The sequence below is a fragment of the Panicum virgatum genome, chromosome 5K (assembly GCF_016808335.1).
Source record: "Panicum virgatum strain AP13 chromosome 5K, P.virgatum_v5, whole genome shotgun sequence".
Taxonomy (NCBI): domain Eukaryota; kingdom Viridiplantae; phylum Streptophyta; class Magnoliopsida; order Poales; family Poaceae; genus Panicum; species Panicum virgatum.
The window spans coordinates 3,796,745-3,821,529 of NC_053140.1; the positions used below are offsets into that span (position 1 = coordinate 3,796,745).

The 24,785-nt window shown below is 45.9% G+C and overlaps 3 protein-coding genes across 3 annotated transcripts; 2 read left to right on the forward strand and 1 right to left on the reverse strand.

Annotated features, from left to right (window-relative positions):
* Window positions 1-2,544: 2,544 nt before the first annotated feature.
* Window positions 2,545-4,071, forward strand: LOC120705729 (transcription factor MYB30-like). Its single transcript, XM_039990221.1, has 3 exons — window positions 2,545-2,922; window positions 3,027-3,156; window positions 3,269-4,071. Exons 1-3 carry the CDS (start codon window positions 2,598-2,600, stop codon window positions 3,771-3,773), a joined length of 960 nt encoding a protein of 319 aa, XP_039846155.1. The 5' UTR covers window positions 2,545-2,597; the 3' UTR covers window positions 3,774-4,071.
* Window positions 4,072-8,515: 4,444 nt separating this feature from the next.
* On the forward strand, window positions 8,516-11,944 carry LOC120705730 (serine/threonine-protein kinase Aurora-2-like). The gene is made up of 9 exons (XM_039990222.1): window positions 8,516-8,641; window positions 9,419-9,529; window positions 10,109-10,255; window positions 10,347-10,442; window positions 10,536-10,631; window positions 10,721-10,817; window positions 10,916-11,033; window positions 11,341-11,413; window positions 11,527-11,944. The coding sequence occupies exons 1-9, from the start codon at window positions 8,603-8,605 to the stop codon at window positions 11,626-11,628; spliced, it is 879 nt and encodes a 292-aa protein (XP_039846156.1). The 5' UTR covers window positions 8,516-8,602; the 3' UTR covers window positions 11,629-11,944.
* Window positions 11,945-12,240: 296 nt separating this feature from the next.
* On the reverse strand, window positions 12,241-15,928 carry LOC120705727 (ATP-dependent 6-phosphofructokinase 6-like). Its single transcript, XM_039990219.1, has 11 exons — window positions 15,505-15,928; window positions 15,101-15,147; window positions 14,943-14,982; window positions 14,659-14,859; window positions 14,134-14,346; window positions 13,977-14,045; window positions 13,759-13,888; window positions 13,608-13,648; window positions 13,286-13,510; window positions 12,812-13,015; window positions 12,241-12,725 (listed from the first exon to the last, which is right to left on the reverse strand). Exons 1-11 carry the CDS (start codon window positions 15,712-15,714, stop codon window positions 12,507-12,509), a joined length of 1,599 nt encoding a protein of 532 aa, XP_039846153.1. The 5' UTR covers window positions 15,715-15,928; the 3' UTR covers window positions 12,241-12,506.
* Between the last annotated feature and the right edge of the window lie 8,857 nt (window positions 15,929-24,785).

Here is a 24,785-nt window from a genome sequence, read left to right on the forward strand (position 1 = left end):
AAGTGAAGATGCGGTTACTGATAAAACTGAAAACCAAAGCAAGCATCTACTAGTAGTAGACCTTGTACTCTACTACGACCAATTTAACAACCAATTTGAACAAAAGGATAGTCCTTGCTCCCAGATTTATTTGGAGGCTCCTATCTATCTTTTGGAAGATAGATAAGATATTCATCTTTAAAGCCCAATTTAACTCAATTATCTGCTATAAATATGTTCAACATTTTAATAGAATTGATTCAACATTTTATTAAACATGTTCAACAATTGGCTTTCAAAATGTCGAAAATGTGAAGAGAAAAGGTTGAAACTGAAAATATAAAATGTTGAGAATAGTAAAATAGAAATGTTGAACAGGTTTCTTCTCCGACGAGTTTGGCATTTCTCTCCGGCCGCGGCGTGCGCGGGGCCGGCACGCAGAAGCTGCGCCGGCAGTGTCGCGCAGCACGCAACGGTGGCGGCCGCAGCACAGCAGCAGCCAACAGCGGTGGCGGCAGCATCGCGCGCGCAGCTGCTGCGCCGGCAGTGTCGCGCAGCAGGCAACGGCGGCGGCTGCAGCACGCAGCAGCAGAGGCGGCAGCATCCCGCGCGCAGCAACTCCGGCGGGTTGGGCGGTGGTGTAGCAGGCGGATTGCGAGGTCAAGGGCGGCGGCGGCGCATGGTGAGGAAATAAGGAAGAAGAAGATTAGGATTGAGGGGATCTAATACTCGAGATAGTTTGCACCAATCTTAAATATTGGAAGATGGGGAAGAAAAAAATTTCTGGAAAATATATAGAATTTCCGGATTTCTTCTGCTTCGATGCATGCTTGGGCGAGCAAAGGGAACAAGGGCCAAGGGGAAACAAGACAGGCAAAGCCCAGTAATTTTTTACCGCAAAAACCAAATGCGGAACACTAGAGCCTGGAGAAGGCAACAGCCTCCCAAGGCCTGAGAACGCAAGTTGACGGCCAGGCCTAGGATAGGCCCAGCACAAGGGAATGCGGCCCGCTCTGAATCTGGGAAGAGGATGACCCACGAGCCGCCTCGGCCCTCGGGGCCGGGGAGTTCTTTCGGGCCACGAAAGCCCAGGTCATGACACGATCAGGGCCCTCGGTTGCGGCTCTTGCGCACTGATTCTTAATCGTCTGCCCTGCAAAAAAACAAAACAAAACAAAACATATTACTATTTTCCTTATCCTACCCCCTCCGTTCGTCTTGCGCACAAACAGACAGTCGTAAACAGTTCTACCGACTTTTGTCCCCTTTGGAGATCACAGACAGACAGTGGCGACAACGATGGGCTCTAATCCAGACCAAATCGGATGAGCGGTGCCTCTAATGATGGGCACCAACACCGGAAAGCTTCAAGAACTGCCTTACTACAGACTGTCTACGGGGCTGTAATCATTTGGCAGAAAAAGTTTTTTCTTCTTCTTTTAAGATCCAAGCAATCATCTCCATAAGCCGTAGCTGGAAGAATCACTGAATCACCTCCATCTATATAAAAAAAAAGTCTGTCTGTAAAAAAAAAAGGCTCACCTATACCTGATCAGTTGATTTTTGGTAATTCTCTGCTAAAAGTTGCTTGTTCTGTTGGGACCCGGGACCATCTCATGATTCATTACAGCATGGCAAGTCTGCATGAAGCCGTGAACTGCAGGGTGTTCCTGGGGAATTCCTGTGTAGTAGCTCTGTTTTTAAAGAATGGGGGAATGGCAAAGCTCTGCGAGGATGAGAGCGAAGCCAAAAGGAACTGGGCCAGCGCCGTGTTCGTGCCTGCAGGAAAGGATATGCCCGCGACCAGGCGGTCAGACGATGACGAGAGTACCGGGCGCTCTCCGACTTGGAGCAGGCATTTCTGCCACGCCGTGCCTGCGCCTGCCGCCCGGGTGAGGAGCAAAAACTGAAACTGCAGGCGTGACTTGGACCGTGCGAGGGTCCCCCTAAACATGCACGCACACCATGCTTTAACCATACCCCCCAAAGCACTTTTATTCTCGCTTGCTTTTGTATTATCTCCTCCTGACTGGTTCGCAGTTGCATGCCGTTGGTACCAGTTTCTCCTCCAACAAAACCAAAAGGGAGGTTGTTACAAAGGATTCAACACTAAAGATTACTCTAGTGATGCTTTTCTTGCCATTTATCTCTCTCTGTGTGATCATCTGTGAGGCCTGAGAGGTGATCTACTGAGCATGAATCCAGACCAGCAGGATCAAGGAGCGATTAGTGAAACGTTGCTGCTGTTGGTGTTCTTTGAGTACTTTTTTAGATTAAGGATAAAGAGTTGCAGCCCCAGTGTGCCGTGTGCGTGATCATGTGAGTGATACTTGTGCCAGCCAAAAGTTGATCCTGAACTCCTGATAGCCCAGCAGAGGGCTGCAACCTGCAACTGCAAAAAGGGTGCTGTGAAAAACGGCAGAAACTGCCCAGGCAGGCCGACAAGGGGGAAGAAAGGGGAACCAATTTCGGGATGGGAAACCACGCTGCAGGATCGGTCAGTCCACACGTCTTTTCCCCGGTGCCTTTCAGTTTCAGCTTTCACCCCCGTTTGTCCAAGCACCACCATTTTTGAAAGACTCTGGTTGCGTTCCTGCAGTAGAGAACGAGAGAGGCCAATGGATGGCTGCATCCAACCACAAACCCACAATGCAAGGACAGGTACAAGTACCACCTGGCTCCTGCTCCCCCAGCACAACAGCCGGGTCCTCTCCCCCACTCTCCCAGCCGTGTCCTCTCTTCTCCTCGTCCTCTCCCTCTTGCTCTCGCGCGTAGGAGGAGGGAGCACGCAGGACGGGCGCGTGCCCATGGGTAGGACGCCGTGCTGCGACAGGGTCGCCGTGAAGCGGGGCCCCTGGTCGCCGGAGGAGGACGAGGCGCTGCGCAGCTACGTCCAGCGCCACGGCAGCGGCGGCAACTGGATCTCCATGCCCAAGAAAGCCGGTGAGCTACCTGATCGATCCTACCGTGTACTATGTATAGCACCATGCATGCTAGTGATCTCGACTGACTGGTGCGTGCGTGCGCCGCCGGCCGGCCGGCCGCAGGGCTCAAGAGGTGCGGCAAGAGTTGCAGGCTTCGCTGGCTCAACTACCTCCGCCCGGACATCCGCCACGGCGGCTTCACCGACGAGGAGGACGCCGTCATCCTCTCCCTCTACACCCAGCTTGGTAGCAAGTGAGTCGCGCTCCTCCGTCCTCTCACCTATGACCGATCAACAAGCAAGCACCGAATGGAGGTTCTCGATCGTTTCCTTGCCATGCCATATCTTTGACCAACGGGCACGCAGGTGGTCGCTGATCGCCTCGCAGCTGGAGGGGAGAACGGACAACGACGTCAAGAACTACTGGAACACCAAGCTCAAGAAGCGCCTCCTCGCCGCCGCGGCCACAGCCGGCATCGTCTCCACCCGCTCCCCGCCATCCGTTCCGCGGCTACCGGCGGCGCCGGCCTCGACACCTGCGGCGGCCGCGGCCACCGTCGCCACGCACGCGTCATCGCTGTTCCCGTTGCTCGCCATCCCGACCGTGAAGACCGAGATGTACACCTGCGACGACTTCCTGGCGCCGGCGGCGTTCCGGGACGACCCGTTCGCCGCGGCCGACGGCTCCACCTCGGCCTCCGCGGCGTCGTCGGCGTCCAACTGGTCGGCGGACAACGGTGCTGCGGGCGGCGGCGAGGGGTCGTTCCTCCTGGACTTCTGCGCGGGCTCCGGCCTCGGCGCCGCCGACGACCACCTCCAGCTCCCCGGCGGCTACTACTACCCTCTCGACCCGAGCTTGTCGCTGGTATAGCTTCACCGGCGTTCAAACCACAGTAGCGGTAGGATCGGTAGTAACATGCGCATGTGTTCTTGGGATCGCTTCGATTATCTGACGCATGCACCTCGCGTCTTGTCGCCATGAGAACTTTCTGGCTGAACAATTCAGCTGCCATCTGGAAAGAAAAAGAAAATAGCCGTCGCTCAAAGTTTCAAATGCGGTGCTCATTTCGGTTGCTTGTGTTGCCATCTGGCGCGTTCTAGCGAAATTCTGGAAAAAAAAATGTATGTTCTTTCGTGGTTACTAACTTCTGTGCTTCGAATTTTTCATCCTCGCTTCACTTTAAAATGTCCCCAACTTGAAAAGACAAGCTGTTGTGGGTTCAGTTCATCAGGTTTACAATGTCTTGATAATTATATGCCTTGATGTATAATTGAAAAATATTGCTCTTGCTTTGCGTCTGAATTTGGTGTCTAGTCTGTGCATGAGTGATGGCTTTCAGAGATTTTTCAGTTTTCCCACGCCGGGCATCATACTCATACCCACATTGCCGTGTTTAGATGTTTTGCAAAAAAAATTTGCGATAGAATCTTGCTAATTTGAAATACTAAATGAAGTCTATTTACAAAATTTTTTTACACAGATGGATTGTAAATCATGAGACGAATCTAATGATGCTAATTAATTCATAATTAGCGGATGGTTACTGTAGCATCACTATTACAAATTATGGATTAAGTAGGCTCATTAGATTCGTCTCGCGATTTACAGCCCATCCATGCAAAAAGTTTTGTAAATAAACTTCATTTAGTACTCCATGCATGTGTCGAAACATTCGATGTAATGTTTTTTTTTGCGTTTACGGGGTTTACGGGTTGTGATCTAAACAGAGCCTTAGTGTCCTTTCTCCCAATCTCGTTTGCTTGTGGAAATCTGGAACAGTACCTGCCAGAAGAGATTGTTCATATCTTGTGCCGGAGAAGCTGCCTGTCTGACGAACTCATCTCCACTACATTGAATCTTGTCATTCCGGCTCCTGTGCACGCTCGATTGGAAACCCTGCTGCAAAATGGTTACTGTTGCTGCTGCTGTGCTCTGTCTAATATTTGTGATGCGTAGACATCAGCATGTTTGAATCAGTGAATGCCCGTGCCAATTCCTTAGCACGAAATTTGCACGCCGGACGGCGCGACTAGACTGCTAGCTAAAGATCACTGTTCAGTTCATCGTCAGTATGAAGATTCGCTTGTCCTTGGTGTTGATGATGATGATAAGATGACAAGATGTGTGTCTTCTCTCTGTCCCCTCCTAGGGACGAAACAGAAGGGAAACAGAAAATCTGGAGGAAAGGACAGCGATGGGCCCACCGGAGAACAAAACTGGATGGACGTGGGGTGGGGGTCCGCGCAAAGGGACAGAGGAAGCTCTGATGAGGTTGATTAAACAAGATCTTGATGAGGGCTTATCCTAATTAGCAGGCTCTGGCGTGATCGATCACGGAGCTATGTTTGCATCAGCTGACATAAGCAACGGGAAATTACCCACCACCAAAGACCTGGAAAGGTCATGTTCTTATATTCAGTTTTTATTACGGTATAAGGATCCTAACCCGTTTTACCTGTGGTAAACAGAAGTTCACTTTGCCAAATAGATAGAATTCGCCAACAGTTCTTGAGAAACAATTCTAGTTGAACAGGCATGAGAATCGATGCGTTGGAGAACCAGAAGATGATGCTGCGTGTGGCCGACCGTTGCGAGCGTGTCAGAGAATCATTCGCAAGAAGGCCGCAGCCGCAGAGCATCCTGAATTCCTGACCTTTGCCTAAGCCAAAGCCGCACAAGCCTGTCACTGTAAAAATAAAAGCATGTTCAAGTACTCCCCGTGCTACCATATTCCCTCAATCATCGGTGACAACTGACAAAGGATAAGCATTACGGTTACCGATTTCTCCTCCACTTCCTTTGTCAAGAACAGCAAACCCTCATTTTTTTTTCTTTTGAAGCAAACCCTCACTTTCCCAGCTTGTTCTGAGACTTGAGAACGGAGCCGGCGGAAAAGAAAGCAAAAGGGGAAGAAACAAAGGCTCATCACGAGACAGAGTTCCATCGACTTGTCGCCCAAACAGTTGGACACCAAACCTTCCCAAATCACATCCACTCAAGAGCTTGCAATCCTGCCGTTCCTTCCAAAACCCCCGTGATCATATCCGCTCCAGCTCATCGCCCCGTTAAGCTAGACAGGTCACGTCGCGCATGAATCACACGGCCGGGGAGCACAAACGGGCCAGGAGGAGGCGCCTGCCTTTGAATTAGCCCAGTGTCAACACTTAATTAAACAAGACTGCTGCAAGTCTGCAAGGGAGACTGAGCGGACTTGCTGGGCCTGACAGCGAGGTTCCACCGCCCGGGCTCCTGTCATGACGCCGGTTTTCTGAATATTCCCGCACGAGAAAGCGACGCCACATTTCTTTGGTAGAGACCCGCTCCTAAGTCGACATGCGCGTAGCTTTCGATCTAGTCAAAGACTGGCCGTACCGATGAACATGGACCTTGATTTGCACGCATCTTGGCGTTCTGGACTTGTCCTCCTAGGGTTCTATACTGCCGGGATCAAGGCTTCGATCTGCCCCAAACTGTGACCGACGCCTGTGAACCTCTGTGGTGTGGGCTCTGGCATCATACAGTACGAGAGCCCAAGAGTGCCGGAGCACGGATCTCAAAGCAGATAAGAAAAAGGGGCTGGGCTGGAAATGTTGACTTGTTGCATCTGCATACAATGGATTGTTTTCTTTTTGAGAGGATATACAATGGATTGTAGCTTCTACTAAAACGCAGAGGTTGTCTTCTATCTGAACATTAGACTTCAGGCAACACGGCTTTTGGCCTAAGTTATTGTTGTGGTTCAGCTTAGGATAGACTTTGTGGCGACGTCTATCCAAAAAACAATGTACTTCAACCATGCCGGCGGGGGATAAAACTGGAGAAGAATCTGGCACCCTCAGTCAACTGTGAACCTTTGTTTTTCTTCATCAGAAATTAACAATGCATCTCTGCAGCAAAATTGTTCCTTTTTTTCCGATAGAATTCCGATCACAAAAAATTAAAAAAACTGCGTAAATCAAGTCAATGATGATGGTGATCCGGAGCGTCCCAAAGACGACAGGGAGCTCTGCTTCCCTGTACTTAGCTTGTCCGTGGGAGAATAGATTTAAATCACCAGCCGGAGCCTGCTTTGGCTATTGGCTTGGCTGCTTGTCTGGCTTGGCCTCCCAAATGATAAGGCGCGAGGCCCGAGGCCCGAGGGCGACGATTTCTTAATCTGATCGCGGATCGGTTCCGCGGTGTCATTACCTCCTATTTATTTTACTGATGTGACAGTATATTTATGGAAAAGAGAGGAGGAGAAATCGAGACTCCAAGTCTTCACGCAAATCAAGAATGAATGTGAGAGAGACAAGTGGACCATATAAACCAAAGTAACACACTTTACATTGAAAAGTATAGTTTCTTATGATGGAGTCTTTGAGGCTTAGACTCTATGAGTGGAGTTTGCATTGGGACTGTCCTTACGCGCGAGAATGCGGGATAACTGGTTCATCAGTAGCGTCTTGCCGCGTGCAATGTGCTACTATGGGGTGTGTTTAATTGGTGAAAAAAAATTGAATTTGGATAATGTAGCACATTTCTTTGTTACTTGACAAATAATGTCCAATCATGGACTAATTAGACTTAAAAGATTCATCATCTCGTGATAATCAGTTAGACTGTGTAATTAGTTAATTTTTTTAACTGTATTTAATGCTCCATGGATGTGTTAAAAATTTGATGTGACAGGTAGTGTACGAATTTTTTTGAGAACTAAACAGGACCTATATTTGCACAGATTCCAGGCCTAGCTACATGTAGATGTAGTATATGTAATATATACACAATACAGTGCAGTACAGGCCGCGAGTATATAAACACGTATTCATCATGTCTGCGAACAAGTTGCGCTTTGTTTAATGTGTGGGTATTATACATTTATACTGGTTTTCCGGGTGATGCTGGATGCATCAGTGGTCGTCGTCTAGTACACACTTGCTAACGATGTGTTGTTGCTTTCTGAAGCGTCATGAACTCGGCTAATGGCTATAAGCTTGTTCCACTTGTGTCAGTGTAGTATATAGTTTTTCTCAAGGATGACTTGAGCCAATGATTGAATCTGTGTTGCAAAGAGGTAATGGTGAGAGTCAAGAGAAATGCTTCACTTGTGTAAATGGGTTGTCCATGTAGGAGTAGGTTGCATGTGTAGAAAGACTGTAAAGAAATGGTTGGCGACTTTCTCCAGCTACCATAGAAAAAAGAGAGTCTGCGCATGCATGCACGGAGATTTATGTGTTGCATCCATTCCAAAAATTCAATTTTGCCAATGCCTCCATGATCGTGTTTTTTTTAATTATTTTTTTTAATTATTTTTAGAGGACGATCGTGTTTTTTTTAAGGAAATCCAACGGTGACCCCAGAAAATTTAACAGCCCAGCCCACTCTTAGCCCGCGAAGCCCATCATTCAACTCGGCGGCCTTAGATGCAAGCCCGGTCCAACCCCGTGTCAAGTGTCAACCGAGGCAGAAGCCTTCGACCGGACTCCTCCGAACAACGGCTCGCGGCCCCGCACGTGAGCGGCACGCGCAGCGTACAGTAGCCAGCGGCCAGCGAGGCGAGGCGAGTCGAGGCGAGCGAAGGATTCGACCGTTGCGCTCTCCGCCGAAATCTTAAAAGCCCCCGTGTCCGAGTCCCCCCCAGATCGGCCGGCCCCAATTCCAAACCCGCCTCGGCGCTCCCCTCCCCTCCGCCCCGCCCGCACCCCGCTGCTCCAGCCATGGCGGTCGCCACCGAGCTGCGCGGCAGCGAGGACAGAGTAAGCCGCTCCGCCTCCTCGCCGCCCCCTTCCTCCTCCCTGCTCGGATCCCGCTGCGGTTGTCGTGGGGGGATTCGGGGGGTCGTCGTGGGATTCGGTGGGTCGATTCGTGGGATTCGGCGAGCGATTCGCGTGCTGGTAGCCTCGTGACGGCCGATTATCGTCGTGTTCGTGGTCAAATTGGTGGGGATTTGGTCTCCCGGTCCGCCAAATCCAGGGGATTTTCCCCATCTTTTTTGCCCCCTTTTCGTGGGTGCTGTAGGCTGTGGACGCGGCAGCCGGCAGGGTCAAGGTCCTTATTTTCGTGGGTGGTAATATTCAGCAGCAGGATGCTTGTATTAAGATATCGCTGCTTTTATTAGTTGCCCAGTCCATTTTCCCGAGACCCTTTTGCGCAGTCATGGTTAGGGTTTGACCTCCATTCGTGCCAACATTTGCGCCCCCCTTTGCTTGGTTGGTTACAGGCTTGCAGCGTCAATGAAGTGAATAAATAAACCTCTCGTTTTTGGTCGTCTGAGTTTGAGGTTCATGAGAGCCTTGGGTTAGAATTTTACCTCTTCATTTCGTGCTTGGTCTGGTTGTCCCTAAGTTTCGCTCCATTTGGGTGATTTTGCAAACAAGGATTCATGACTATTTCAGCTTCTGCTGATGATTTGCTTGGTTAGCATTTGCACCTTCCGGGTACTGTGGTAGTGGTCGCAAGCTTTGTATCTGTTCTATAAACTCCTGCAGGCTGCAGTGCAGGAAGGTAATGACGCATTTTGTTTCCGTTTGCAGGCTTCAACCCATGCAAACGAGGAGAAGAGGTGGGTATTGTCCGATTTTGAAGTTGGCAAACCACTTGGGAGGGGCAAGTTTGGCCATGTTTATTTGGCCAGAGAAAAGAGGGTAAACAAGATGCTTAACCCTTCTTCTGTTTACTTGTCATTTGGTATCTAAATTAAGCAAATCGTTTGCTGAACTGAGATTGCTGGGAGTTTATGAGCTCAGTGTTGTAACACGTGGTCATCTACTAACTGGGGTATAGTCAGCAAATATTACCACCGTAGCTAATGTTATGGTCAGAACTCAGATGTACTTGTTCGTTTATAAGCACAAAAATGCTTATCTACATGTTTCAGTTGTTTTTTAATCCAAGTTCAGGAACATAATATTTGCCATCATGAATGTTGTATGTAATACTTTGCGGTAGAAATTCTCATGCTGCGTGATAAAATACGAATCGAGCAAATATGGTTAATGCAACTTTTCATTATGCCGTGACCTTTTGAGATGGGAGACCGGAGAACCATTATGTGTACCCTTGAGACTAATGATCTGTTCATCTGGCCCTTAATTTGCCCGCGTTAAACATGCTGAATGTGAACACTGGAAATGTATACTTTAGTATGTTTTTGCCATTTGTATTCTTTGGTTAATCATCCTAGTGCGCAGCAAGGGCTTACAGTATTTGCATTTATGGAACAGAGTAATAAGATTGTCGCTCTGAAAGTTCTTTTCAAGAGCCAACTCAAACAATCCCAGGTGGAACATCAGCTGCGCCGTGAAGTGGAGATTCAGAGTCATCTTCGTCATGCCAATATCCTTCGCCTTTATGGATATTTCTACGATCAGGTAAAACATACACATTTCTAATATGGAGGTACCCATGGCTTCATTTGTATGCCAGATTCATCATCATTTGTCTGTGATACTGAATCCGCAGACTCGTGTTTACCTGATCTTGGAATATGCTGCCAAGGGAGAACTTTATAAGGAGTTGACAAGATGCAAACACTTTTCTGAGAGGCGCTCTGCAACTGTAAGTTGATGCTCCACACATTTACTTGGTGAATTATCTGCAACCCATCTTTACTTCCAATGAAGTAGTAATGGAGATTTCCTTTTTTTTTAGTATATTGCATCACTCGCAAGAGCCCTGATCTACCTTCATGGGAAACATGTCATCCATAGGGACATTAAACCAGAGAATCTTTTGATTGGAGCACAGGTACTTATATTAGGGATGGTTTTTGGTCCTGCTGACCTGGGAATGTATGATCTGGATACTTAAAATTGTTGTGTGCTTTCATTGAACAGGGCGAGCTGAAAATTGCAGACTTTGGCTGGTCTGTCCACACCTTCAACCGAAGGCGGACAATGTGCGGAACTCTAGATTACCTGCCTCCTGAAATGGGTACTTTGCCAACCATTTTCCTTTTATAAATTGATTCATGATTTCTAGTGGCCTAGCTTGATTTCCTTGGCTCCTAAGACCTGTTGTCATTTATCCAGTTGAGAAGACAGAGCATGACTATCATGTTGACATCTGGAGCTTGGGTATACTGTGCTATGAGTTTCTTTATGGGGTCCCACCTTTTGAAGCCAAAGAGCACTCAGAGACATACCGAAGGTAACTCCACAGCTCTGAATCTAATATGCAGCGATTTTGTCACTAACTTCTTTATATGTGCTTCTCCCTTAGTCCAATGTTCCTAAAACTTCTTCTGGTTTTGAGTAATACTCTGATAAGTGCTGTATTGATCATCGCTGCTCCACATGCTTCTAGATCCATGATTTCTTCTCTCTCATTAGCAGTTCTGCACAACTCCATGAATTATTTGATCATAGATTTTGTATATCATACCAGTCCTCAACCTTCCCGTTTGTGACTTGAAGCAACTGCTGTTTCTGAATCTGTCACATTTACTTGGATACAGGATAGTGAAAGTTGACCTGAAGTTCCCGTTGAAACCATTCGTTTCACCTGCTGCGAAGGACCTCATTTCTCAGGTAAGAGGTTACCGTCTAAAATTTTTCCCAACCTTGATGACGACCATAAAATGGTTGTGTTCAGATTCAGATAGCCAGAACCTCCCTTGGATTTCACGAAATTTTCTGTGCAGATGCTTGTAAAGAGCTCGGCTCACCGGCTCCCTCTTCACAAAGTCCTTGAGCACCCGTGGATTGTCCAGAACGCTGACCCCTCCGGCGTGTACAGAGGCTAGGACACTGGCGGATCACTGCGGCGCCCTCCACTCTCCCCAATTCGAGGGGAGTGAGATTCTTTACTTGTTTGTGCTATGGCTTCAGCCTTGCCACTAGAGCTTCCATGGTCCTAGCTTTCCCACCCACCCCGAGTTGTAGACATGTTGTAGTGCTGTGTAGCTCAACGGAAATTCCAAGCAATGTGGATTAGAGTGTGTATGTGCCATGGGGCCGTGATCTCATACGGCAAATGCCCTGTACTATTTGTAGCATTCCTGTTGAACAATCTTCTTACTTGGCTATATGAATATCTGTTCTGACGAAAATTTGACGTCTGATGCGAGAGTCCAGTTGGTTCAAAAAATCTTGCACGCCCAGTTATGAACTAAGCATGGTTGTGGTTCTTGAAGAAATACACGGATGGTTCTTGAAAACTTTGCAAATGCATACTCAGTTCCTTAAACTCGCTAAATGTGTCATCTAGGTTCAAAGTTCTCATCAGACCTCTATGATTGTTGATATGGCATGTCGTGGTGGAGATCTTGTATTAGCAAGTCAATATCTTATGGGTGTTTCTGGGCACTTTGAACCTGGATGACATTTTAACAAAATATCGTTCATAAACAACATAATTCATGTAGAGAGCTCAAGTTATATAATTTTTGATCCGTATGCACCATAACCTTGATCCAGGAAGGCATACAACACTATTAGCCCATTCACCAACAAAACTGAGCTTACTGTGGTGAAGCATGTTATTACGAAATGCTCACAGTAGATTCAATTCTATCGTAGTGGTCTCTCTACAACGCCAGCACCCAAAACCAAAATCAGAAAAGAAGGTAAAAATGATCATCTATAATTACATGCGTAATACTCGGCATACTCTTTTTGCCCCTCACACTCCTGCTGCTGACCCATTGCACTTGGCCGAGTTCTTCATCGGCGAGCTCTCATCTTCCAAGAGCTGCGTGTTGTGCAGGTGATGCTCGTCGTCGTCGTGCTTCATGTTCTCCACGTCCTCGTGGCTCAGGAAGCAGGGCTGGTTCGTTGAGCACAGCACCCTTGCCCACATCCGGTCCGTGATCACCACCTTGTTCTGCTTCTCGGTGATCCTCTGCAAAATATTGTATAAGTTTCAGGCTACCTGCACAAGTGGTGTTCAGGAGCCGACCTCGATTGGACAGAAGGTCCTGGACTTACATAGAATGGGATGTAGGCATGTCTGCCGTTGACCGGGGCGACGGTGAAGCCAGTGTACCCCGCCATGGCGCCATGGAGGGCGCTGTGAGCCAGCAGGGTGCAGTAGACGTTGTCGGATGCGTTTGATTTGACAGCACGGATCATGTAAGTCGGGTCGATGTATTTGAGAGTTATGGGGAAGTGGGGCTTCTTCTTGAAATGATCCTGCACGGCAGAGAAAGGATATGAATTCAGTAATGGAATGTGATAACTGATCAGGCACACCATTGTTCTAGCTCAAGAAAAGGACAGAGAAACATGACAGCATTCAATTCTACATCACACTAAGTTCCCCAGAAGAACTCTCTTTGTTCAAAACTACAGAAAATGGGGAGTTGTCCTTTTATGATAGAATGCTTGATGGGTTAAAGAAGCAGATAGCATTGTCTGTCCCCACATTGACAAGGAAATGAAGACTTGGACCACAAATCTGACCTTTATCTTCTGGGATAGCCAAAGGCCAACATCCAGAAGCAGCTTATTTCCAGAAGCATCCTGAGTGTCCACAAAATTCATGCTTTTCGCGATAAGATCCTGCCCAGCACCCTCGGCCACTACAATGACCATATGACCATTGTCCTTGAGCCGTCTCTCGATGAACTCAAGGAGCCCTCCCTTCCCTTCAAGGTAGAAGGGTGACTCTGGGATTAAACAACAATCCTGAGGTAACAAGTAGAATGAAGTGGTCAGCCACTTAACTCTATATTTATTCTCAAGTTGAAATATGAGATGAATTAACAGACTGATATGAGCATACCACATCGCGACTGGCTAGAGTAGCGTACATTGCAATAAACCCTGCATCAGTAGAATTTACAGCCCTTTAGTAACTTATAACCAAATGCTGCAAAATATGCAGGAATTGACACAAAAAGTTGCAGCAAGTTTGCATAATAAGATAAACATACCACTGTTGCGGCCCATTAGCTTCACAACACCAATGCCGTTTTCTGCACTTTCAGCCTCGACATGAGCAGCATTTATGGCTCTTTGGGCCTCCTCCACGGCAGTGTCAAATCCAAAAGACTTGTCAATCACCTGTGTAAGCAATTCAACATCAAGTTATACTCAGGTATGAACAATGAATTGCTATTTTTTAAAGAGATGCAGGGCCACTAGAAAATACCGCGATGTCATTATCGATGGTCTTGGGGATACCAACAACAGAACATTTGAGGCCCCGTCTATGGACTTCCTGAAATCATGTTTCAAAAGTTCTGAGTCACACAATGCATTTGGCATCGGACAAGCAATTTCCAGAATGATCTGCATGCCTGTATTACCTCATAAATTACAGAGGCACCTTTCTGAGTACCATCACCTCCAATAATATAAACCTGGTTAATACCACGGTCCTGAAGACAATCGACAATTTTGGCAGTGTCATGCCCTCCTCTTGAAGTTCCAAGGACAGTCCCGCCTCTCTTGTGGATGTCGTTCACCGATTTCGGTGTCAATGGAATAGTATTTTTAGAATAAAACCCCTTGTATCCACCCTACATATCACACACATAATTAGTACAGAAAAAAATGAAATAAGACAGATCTAAATGTTGACAAGTATTATTTTCATACGATATTAAACAAGAACATCATGGGCAGTGACAACAGGTTACAGTCAATAATTGAAACCTTAGCTAATCCAACAAAATAAGCAGTTCAAAAATGGGGCAAATTAACTAGTGAACATTGTTAGCATCGCAACAAAGCAGTTAGATACACCTAAAAATCTTATTAGGAGCATTGTAACTTCCACATGCGAAAGAATTAAAATGTTTGCACAAGACAGCCACTTTAAAGCTCCTCACCTCTATGCCAACAACGCTGGTGACACCATACATATCGTATAACCCGCAAACAAGCTCGCGGACGACCGTGTTCAGCCCGGGGCAGAGGCCTCCGCAGGTGACAATGGCCGCGTTCACCTCATCGGACTGGAAATACACCCTCTGCCGCGGCCCGGCACGCCGGAAGTGAGTTCCCCTCGCACTGGTCTTATGAACAACAATCTGCAATCAGTCATGCACAAGATTAGCTCCAAGAAAAGTCACTCTGAAGTCTTCAATTCACTGTTCGCCAAAAAAAAACTCACCTTTTGCGAGACTGTGTCGTCTAGGTTGACGAAATACTGCCTGAGAGAACACGTGGTAGGAAGAAAGGTCAGCTTTGGAACATCCGTGTCTGGATGGATAAGAATCAAATTCGGATGGAAACGGTAGAATGGAAGCACGAAATGAGGAGAATTCTTACTTGACGACCGAATACGCAGAATTGTCTTGGAGGGGATTCGGGAAAGTCTGCAGATCGACAACATCAATGAAATCAGTATTCAGTGAACATAAAGCTAAAAGTTGATATGCTATTTCAGTCTTTCAGGTGCTGATTCCCCCTATGCTGCAAACTCCATCAGACGAACTAATCACTTTTACTATGAGATCAATACGGGATAAAGCAAATCCAAACTAGAATCAGTATGCCCTGAACCAAAGATAGACCAAAAGAAACCAAGAAAGGCAGCAATATCTCGTCTTTTTCCAGGAAAAAATGGCACAGACCGAAAAGAGTCAAAAGCTTTCCACGCCGAGAACTAACCGTCAGGAAACCAACTGACCCCAACGTGAGACACCAAGAACATGGGAGACTCTCGCACGCACCGGGAGCTCGGGCAGGTAATCCGTGAGGTGTGGGACGTCCTCGAGGACGTAGTCCGCGTCGCCGCCCACCAGCTTCTTCTTCATCGCCCACTTCCCCGCCGGGGACGCCTTCGCGCCGTTCGCGGCGGCGGGGAAAGGTTTCTCCAGGTCAAGGAGCTTCTTCTTCACCGGCGCCGCCACGGGCGCAGGAGCGACGCCGACGGCTTCCATCGCAGGGGGGCCCGTGTCCGCGAATACAAAGAAAAGCTTCTTGCCCGCCTGGTCTGCGATCAACAATTGCAGTCCGATGGCGCGGCTATCTAAATCTTTATGCGAGTAATCTGGTGATCTTCTTGGCGTCTGGGGATGCCGCGCGAGCTTATATATCCGCTTTGGGCTGGATTAGCGGCCAGCGCCGCCGTTAAACGTCGCGTTTGACGACGGCGACGGAGGCGGACCGGAGGGGGGGCAGGGGAGCGAACAGGAGGTTCGCGGTTTGGAGGAGGGGCTGGGGTTTCCGTTTATTTGCGGATGTGCCATTTCTTTGCGTGCCGTACGGTTTGGGGAGGAAGAAATGTTCCGGCGCCTATAGAAAATGGAATATTCCCCTAGTACATTAGCATGACACTTATTTTATTAAAGAAGTCCCCCTTTCCTATTTTTTTGTTACGATTAGGATTGGTTAGTGGATGTCATGAACGATGAAATGGCAAGACATTGTGTATAATATTATTGATTACGCTGGTAAAAAAAATGTGTAACATGTTTCTTAGGGATATGTGGAATTGAGCAAATGTGGTTAAGTGCAGAATTTTTAAAAATAAATACCAACACATTGACACGGTTAGATATGATTAAGTGTGGTTTATCAGTTCTAGACAAAATGGATAATCTAGCCAAAATGCAATGGATGCTTTAAATACCATACTCGATAAACAAGATAATCATATACCTACTTTCCACCCCTAGTTCAAACAAGGCCAGACTAAATCACAGTTTAGTGAAGTTTTGCATGGTAATAAAGTATGTTTATCGTGGTGTGTCCAACATCGAGCTCAATAATCTTCCAGCCCTTTTCTCCAACACTAACCTTGTACCTTGTCAATGTGAGTATAAGAATTATCCCCGTGATCTAGCTTGGCAGATCGAAGGGTTATGCAACACTAGATATTTCGACCGTGTCGACCTTTGCTGTGAATTTTACTTTTTACTCGGAGTGGAGAATTCCTGCTTGGTCTAAGGTGCTCACGCAAGGCTCATTGAATACGAAAACTATGGGCATGTGTCATGCCTACCTACATCATAAATATAGGCAATAGAATTCGGTCGTATGCTCATCGAGTACAAAAGGTATGGGCATGTGTCTTGAAATTTCTTCATTTCGCAAACCAGGGGCATAAATGGAACACTGCTTTTCTTTTCCTTTTGTTTCTCGCAGGACGCTGTTAACATCGACCCGCGGGCCCTCATGCCGCGGGGACCCACCACCCACCAAGTTGGAAGGAGAAGGGCAAAACGGTCAGTACGGACGGCTGGCGTCAAAGAGATGTCGTGTCACCTAGAAGGATCAGCCGCCGCGGAGAGGCGAGAGACCCGGTGCACGGGATTCAACTCATCACAAAGACAAAACGATCACAGACCAGAAAAAAATGTTGATGCTTTTTTCTTTCTTGTACTTCTAGATCACCGCTGCTAAACACGGTTCTTCATGGAAGAAAAATCAGTTTCTAGAGCATGATGATCACGCATGCAACATTCTAGACCTTGTTGTTGTATAGCAGAGGGCCGAACAGCGGCACACCGTGATCAAGATCAACCACACATGGAGATGCAACCCCGGCCACTTCTTTACTCTCTCTCTCTGCAATCTTTCCTTCTCCACCGTCCATTTGCTCGCCGATTTGGACCTTCCGGATCGGCCACTATCCCGCATGCAGATTAGCATCATCACTTTCAGGTTGGAGCTTTGGAGGGACGTTTTATTGGCTAAGCATGCTGTGGCTGTGATTGGCTTGGGGTTGGCACAAAAATAACGGGAGGTTATTGCCGTTGCTTTCGGGGTGACGCGTGGCTGCGGGGCCCTGGGCAGCACGCCGCGTGCCCGTGGCCGTCACGGCCTCACGGGCCCACATGCCTGCTTCATAATGACAATAATTATTCGGATTGTCTGCTTTATTAGCATTATGAGAATGGAAAATATTATTTGGAATAAAAAAAATCAGGCGCCATCCTGGGTTCCAAGACGCTAGGAGAAGCTACTAGTAGTACGTGGTGATGGTTTCTTTAATCTCTGCCAAATTAAATTCATGGAAAAGAAAAAGGGGTGGTCACTTGCATTTAAATTGTAAATAGCGGAACACGCACTAGATTATTGATGATTTCGAAACAAAATGCTGCCGAAACTGCGCACGGGGAGGAGGATCGGAGGACGTTGTTTTTGACGCATGTTTGACCGTGATTAATTAGTGCTAGTTCCGGGTTTCCTGATGCATCATTACCCCTTCCCCAATCCACGCGGCTTATTACGTTGTGATTGAACGCACAACGCGGCCAACTAACTATCTAGAACAACCTTCTTGAGCGCCAAGGCATGCATTCACACACATCACCATTGGCTGCCAAAAAAAAAAACTTCGTCTTCCTCCTCCTGCTCCTCCTCTTCTTCCTCTTCTTGTTCTTAGCGGAACGAACGAACATAAATGGAACAAATATTTCGTGACATTTTTTTTCCAACGCGTGCGCTCTGCATCGCCCCACATGCATGACACCACCGGAAGAAGCCACGGCCGACCACGCATGTTCTTTAGTCGCCGCCACGTGATGTGGACAGCTACTGAATCGAAGAACACCCAAACTTTTTTTCAGCTGTTTTTTTTTCATTTTATCGGGAGACTATGTGCGATCCGTCTTGGCTTCCTCAACCGCCCACCAGCCTCCCAGGCTCCCAGCTGCGTACGGTAAAACTCTCATTGCTTTCTCCAACGAATATTAAAAAAAACTTTTTTTCCTTTGGTCCTGATGAGCAATCAAGAACAAGACAACTAAAAGTTTAAAGTACTCGTAACAGCCACTCGTATAAAAGCATCAGAACATTATAAAAAGGTAGAATATATGGTGATCTGTGGTCAAAACCAGCGGGCTTTTGATAAGCTCTCACATGGTTTTGTGATAAGCTCGTTGCTTGCTAGGTGATATCAACCTGTGAATCATGCTCTCTTGGGAAAAAAATACTTCATGACATTTTATTGGATATTCGCCCGCCAAGGGCCCAGGGAATCATGACATTTTTTTAGAGGCTGCCTCCTGCCCCTCGTTTTCGCCCGCCAAGGGTGTCATCATCTAGCAAGTGCAGGCAGGAGCATGATTCCCTGGGAGATGCCCTGCGCCTGACACTTGTTTGGATACTCGGCAATAATCAGCTATAATATTATGAGAGATTAGGTTTGGGGTAACGGATCGCGATCCTAGTTCTCTCTTCACTATTCAGCTTAACCCTTATATATTTTTAGATCAAAATTGTATAAGATAAGAGTCTAACTCTTAGATTATCTAGGCTAAAATTAGAGCCCTTTACCACTCCTAGTATGGCTGACTAGTTTTTTTTTAATAAACTGAGGTGACTAGTCTAATAGAAGCTTAGGGCACTAGTACTAATATTCTTCTTTATTTGCCGACCTAATCCAAGCCCCTCTTGCTACTAGCTAGGACCTTGGCTCGCCCTACCTGCGTGTTGTTCATGTAGTAATGGAATTTGCCATGCGTTGAGCTAATTTTCTACTTGAAAATTCCGGCACGAAATCCATGTGCAGTTGCATATATATAGTTGATTGTCATATGATACAATAAAAATGATCATTCGTGGTCTCGCTATCTGAAATTGACTACTGCTATTATATATCACCTCAAAAAACGTGGCGTCCATCAATATGCCGTCTATTTGTTCCCCTTGGGTTTGCTCGAGATTCACGAAAGCTACGACATACGACAAATAGTAGCGAGAGAACAAAGAGGAATTCCGATCCTCTACGAAAAAGAAAGAAGTTTTATTTCAAGAGAATTAATAATCCAATAATGATCCTTCTATAGAAAATAAAGAAAGCTTAAAGCTAGAGGCGAAGTCAAGCTTGCCAATTCCCTTACCATTAATTCCAACTGGAGCCAAAAGGATGCAACGACGCCAGCCACTTAATTAATTGGATGCATGATGAGTTTCATTCCATGTTTTGATCCATTTTGAAATGAAAATCCTCCCATAACACTACAAAAATAGTTACGTTGGCGTTAACACTTGACCCCAGGAGATCTAGCAACTCACGGTTCAAAGTTACCCAGCATGTCATATATATACCATCTCTTTTTTTCTTAACAAAGCAAGATTTAATATATAATTAATCAATTTAGTTTATTTATGTGATACAAAGTTACGTTCATAAGCAAGTATGTTTGTATACAAATATAGTAACACCAATTTTGTGTCAAAAGAATAATATATGTGTTCATTGAGTAATTGCTGGTTAAAGACTTGTTCTAACGCCAACAAAATGAGCCCTGTAAAGAAAAATGGAAGGAGGCGATCGTGCACTCCTAATCAAGTGGAAGGAGCAGAAACCAACTTGAAAAGTAGCATGCTTTGTTTATTATTAAGCAGTGAGGTTTGCATTTGGTTGGACACTGCTAGTTAATAGGTATATTACCCCTTTCCACACAAAAAAAAAAGAGAAAAACTATATTACCCGCCAAAGCATGACACTTGATGGCTACCGTCATGTATATGTTTCATTTGATCTCTATCCATTGGTGACAGTTACAGGTTTGATCTAGATCTATGTGTAAACTACATAAGTTCCAAATGGTGATGAAGTAGCAAAAACTACATCCACCTGTAGCACCTTGCATAATCTGCGTTTAAATACTTGTAATCATCAAATAGCATTTGTGCAACATAGAAAAACGTATAATTGCTACCTTTTGACGTAGCACCTCCATAATCACTGTTGGTGAATGGCTTATTAGTGCCGGTCACAGGACGTGTTAGTGCCGTTCCCTGTGACCGGCACTAAATGGCCGGCACTAACGTGACAACACGTTAGTGCCGGCTACTATGGCCGGCACCAACGTGCGCTGCCACGTCACGCCCGCCCAGACCACTTTAGTGCCGGCTGGTATTACTAGCCGGCACTAAATGTTTCGGCATGTCCTCTTTGGATAAGAGGATGCTGGGGTCAACGTCAACTGAGAATGGAGGAAGGTCATCAATCTAGTCATAATATTCCGAATTGTCCGAAATATCCTCAACTCCAATAACTTTTCTTTTTCCTGGAAGAACTATGTGCCGTTTCGGCTCATTTCCAGCCTTGTCTGCTTCAGGCGTCTTATCCGACTTCTTCTTCGGTTTGCTCGACATGTTCTTCACATAGAACACTTGTGTCACATCCTTGGCTAGAACGAATGGTTCATCTTTATATCCAATCTTTTTAAAGTCAACTATGGTCATCCCATACCGGTCCATCGTTACGCCTCCTCCAGCCACCCATTCGCAACGAAACAGAGGGACAACTATGGGTCCATATTCAAGTTCCCATATCTCCTCTATGACACCATAGTAATTGTTCTTTTCTCCATTACTGTTTACTATACACATGCGGACACCACTGTTTTGATTGGTGCTTTTTTTGTCTTGAGCTCTCGTGTAAAATGTATACCCATTGATTTCGTACCCTTGGTATTGCTGGACGGTGATTGATGGTCCCCTAGCAAGCCATTGAAGTTCTTGATCAACTGTGTTGTTGCCCAATAATTTTCGTCTGAACCAGCCATCAAAAGTTTTTATATGTTGGCGTGTAATCTAAGCAAGATTCTTCTGTGGATTTTCAGACTGTATAATATTCATGTGCTCGTCAATATATGGAGCCACCTTGGATGAATTCTGAAGAACCGTGAAGTTCGCTTGGCTGAATTCACTACAAGGGATGTTCACATTACATTTCTTTCCTAGTGTGCCTTTTCCCTTTAGTCGCCCTTCATGGTGTGACACAGGGAGCCAAATCGGATTGAGATCAGGAAGATAGTCAATGCAAAACTCAATGACCTCCTCTGTTCCGTAACCCTTAGCAATGCATCCTTCTGGGCAAGAACGTTTACGCACGTACTTCTTCAATACTGCCATGAACCTCTCGAAAGGGAACATATTGTGTAGAAAAACAGGGCCTAAGATAATTATTGCTGTCACAATATGAACTAGAAGGTGTGTCATAATGTTGAAGAAGGAAGGTGGGAAGACCATCTCGAAGCTGACAAGACATTCGACAATGTCTTTCTGCAGCTTTATTAGATTATTTGGATTAATTGTTTTTTGCGAAATTTCATTCATGAACGCACAAAGCTTTACAACTGCCAATCTCACATTTTCTGGTAGAACACCCATCAGTATAACCGGAAGTAATTGTGTCATCAGGACGTGGCAGTCATAGGACTTCAAGTTTTGGATTTTCTTCTATTTCACATTTATTATGCCCTGTATATTTGAGGAGTATCCAGACGGGACCTTGATACTGTTTAAGCAATCGAATATATTTTCCTTCTCCTCTTTGCTCAGATTATAGCTGGCAGGTTTTAAATAGTGGCATCATTTGTCTCTCTTCTCAGGTTGCAAGCCTTGTCGTCCAGCTAGCTGCTGCATGTCGCGCCTTGCTTCCAATGTGTCTTTTGACTTACCATACACTCCCAGGAAGCCTAGTAGGTTCACGCAAAGATTTTTCGACAGATGCATCACATTAATTGCGTTGCGAACCTGTAAGACTTGCCAATAAGGTAGGTTCCACAATATAGACTTCTTCTTCCACATTGGAACATGTCCCTGGTCATCCTTGGAAACAGGTTGGCTACCGGGACCCTTTCCAAATACTACATTCGCATCCTTGATCATCGAGAACACACGCTTTCCATTACGGAACAGAGGCTTAGGACGAGTTTCGGGCTCTCCTTTGAAATGCTTCTCTTCGGTTCTTAGGGGGTGATCGGTAGGAAAGAATCGGCGATGGCCCATGTATACGCACTTCTTACAGTGTTTCAAATAAATGCTATCGGTCTCATCATAACAGTGGGTGCAGGCCATGTATCCCATGTTCGACTGTCCCGAAAGTTTTGCAAGTGTAGGCCAATCATTGATGCATACAAAAAGCAAAGCTCGGAGGTTGAAGGACTCCTGTTTATATTCATCCCACACACGTACACCTTCTTCTTTCCAGAGTAGTAAGAGATCATCCATCAAGGGTTGCAGGAACACATCAATGTCGTTGCCAGGTTCTTTTGGCCCTTCTATAAGCACCGGCATCATGATGAACTTACGCTTCAGGCACAACCAAGGAGGAAGGTTGAACATACATAGGGTCACGGGCCATGTACTATGAGCGCTGCCAAACTCACCGTACGGATTCATTCCATCCGCACTTAGAGCAAATCTTATATTCCTTGGGTCGTTGTCAAATTGAGGATACTCTCGGTTAAGGTTTCTCCACTGGGACCCATCTGCTGGGTGTCTGATCATGTGGTCCTCCTTACGGTCTTCTTTGTGCCACCGCATCAACTTAGCGTTATCCTTGTTTTTGAAAAAGCGCTTCAGACGTGGTATTATAGGGAAGTACCACACCAACTTTGCGGGAACTCTCTTCTTTACCGGCTGCATATCAACATCACCTGGATCATCTCGCCTGATCTTATACCGCAATGCGCTACAAACAGGACAAGCTTCCAAGTTCTTGTATTCGCCGCGATATAGGATGCAGTCGTTAGGACATGCGTGAATCTTTTGCACGTCCAATCCAAGAGGACAAACCATCTTTTTAGCTTCGTATGTTGTTGACGACAGTTCATTACCCTTAGGAAACATGTTCTTTACAATCTTTAATAGCTCACCAAACCCCTTATCGGTGACACCATTAGTTGCCTTCCATTTCAGCATCTCCAGCGTGGTACCCAACTTCTTTTGCTCCGGTTTGCAACTAGGGAACAACGACCTTTTGTGATCCTCCAACATCTTCTCGAATTTTAATGCCTCCTTCACAATCTCACTGTCTTTCTGTGCATCAAGCAATGCCTGACCTAACTCGTCAGGTGGCTCCTATTGTGCAACATTTGCTTCACCCTCGTCCATTGGTTCATCTTGAAAGCCACCTGCTTCATGAACCCATGCCCAATCTGGAAGGTTGTTATCATCATCGACATCTTCTTCATTATCTTCCATCATAACTCCAACTTCGCCGTGCTTGGTCCAAAGGATATAGTTACTCATGAATCCATTCAAGGCCAGGTGATTCCATAGAGTATCTCTTTTCCGGAATTCCTTTTTATTTTCGCAAACACTGCATGGACAACACATTAAACCCTTTGGCGACCTATTTGCCATTGCTGCCTTGAGAAAAGAATCTAAACCCTGAATCCACGCCGAGGTGCTCCGGCTGTCGTGCATCCATTGCCGGTCCATCTATAATTAATTACCGTATAAAAACAAAAATCAATTCTACATATCTCAAAACAAGTTACTATGAAGTAATTCGAAAAAAATTGTAAATGTGTCATAGGCCACCTATCTAGTAAACCTAAAGTAAATAGCAAAATAAATTGGCACAATAACATATACACATGTCACCATGAAATAATTCGAAAAAATCATTCTAAATGTGTGATAGTCAAACTATATAGTAAACCTTCTCTAAAAAACAACAAATAATTCTACCTTCCTCAAATTAATGAACAAATTGATAAATCATGTTCATTTTCCCACATCCTTAAAATCCTTAAAATTTTGCATAATAACATATAGACATGTCTCCTTGAAATAATTCAAAAAAAATTAATCTAAATGTGTCATACTCAAACTATCTAGTAATCCTTCTCTAAAACACAACAAATCAATTCCATTTTGCTCAAATTAATGAACAAATTAAAAAATTATGCTCATTGTTCCTCAACCTTAAAATCACTATTTACTTTACCTAGAAAGCATGAAATGAAAGAATAAACACCGTGAAAGAAAGTGGAAGAAGCTGCTAACCTTTGGTGCACTTGGATGGGTGAAATCCTCACAAATTTTAGAGAAAATGGGCAGCACCTCCCCTCGAACACGCCATGGGAGAGAGGAGAAGCTCGGCCAAATGGATGAGTCGGGCTGGGGAAGAAGAAGAGGGGGAGCCAGTATATAGGGGGCAACTTAGTGCCGGCCAGTAAATTGAGCCGGCACAAACTGTCGTCGGTTAGTGTCGGCTGAAACCTTAAACCGGCACTAACCTGCACCGTGCCAAGTT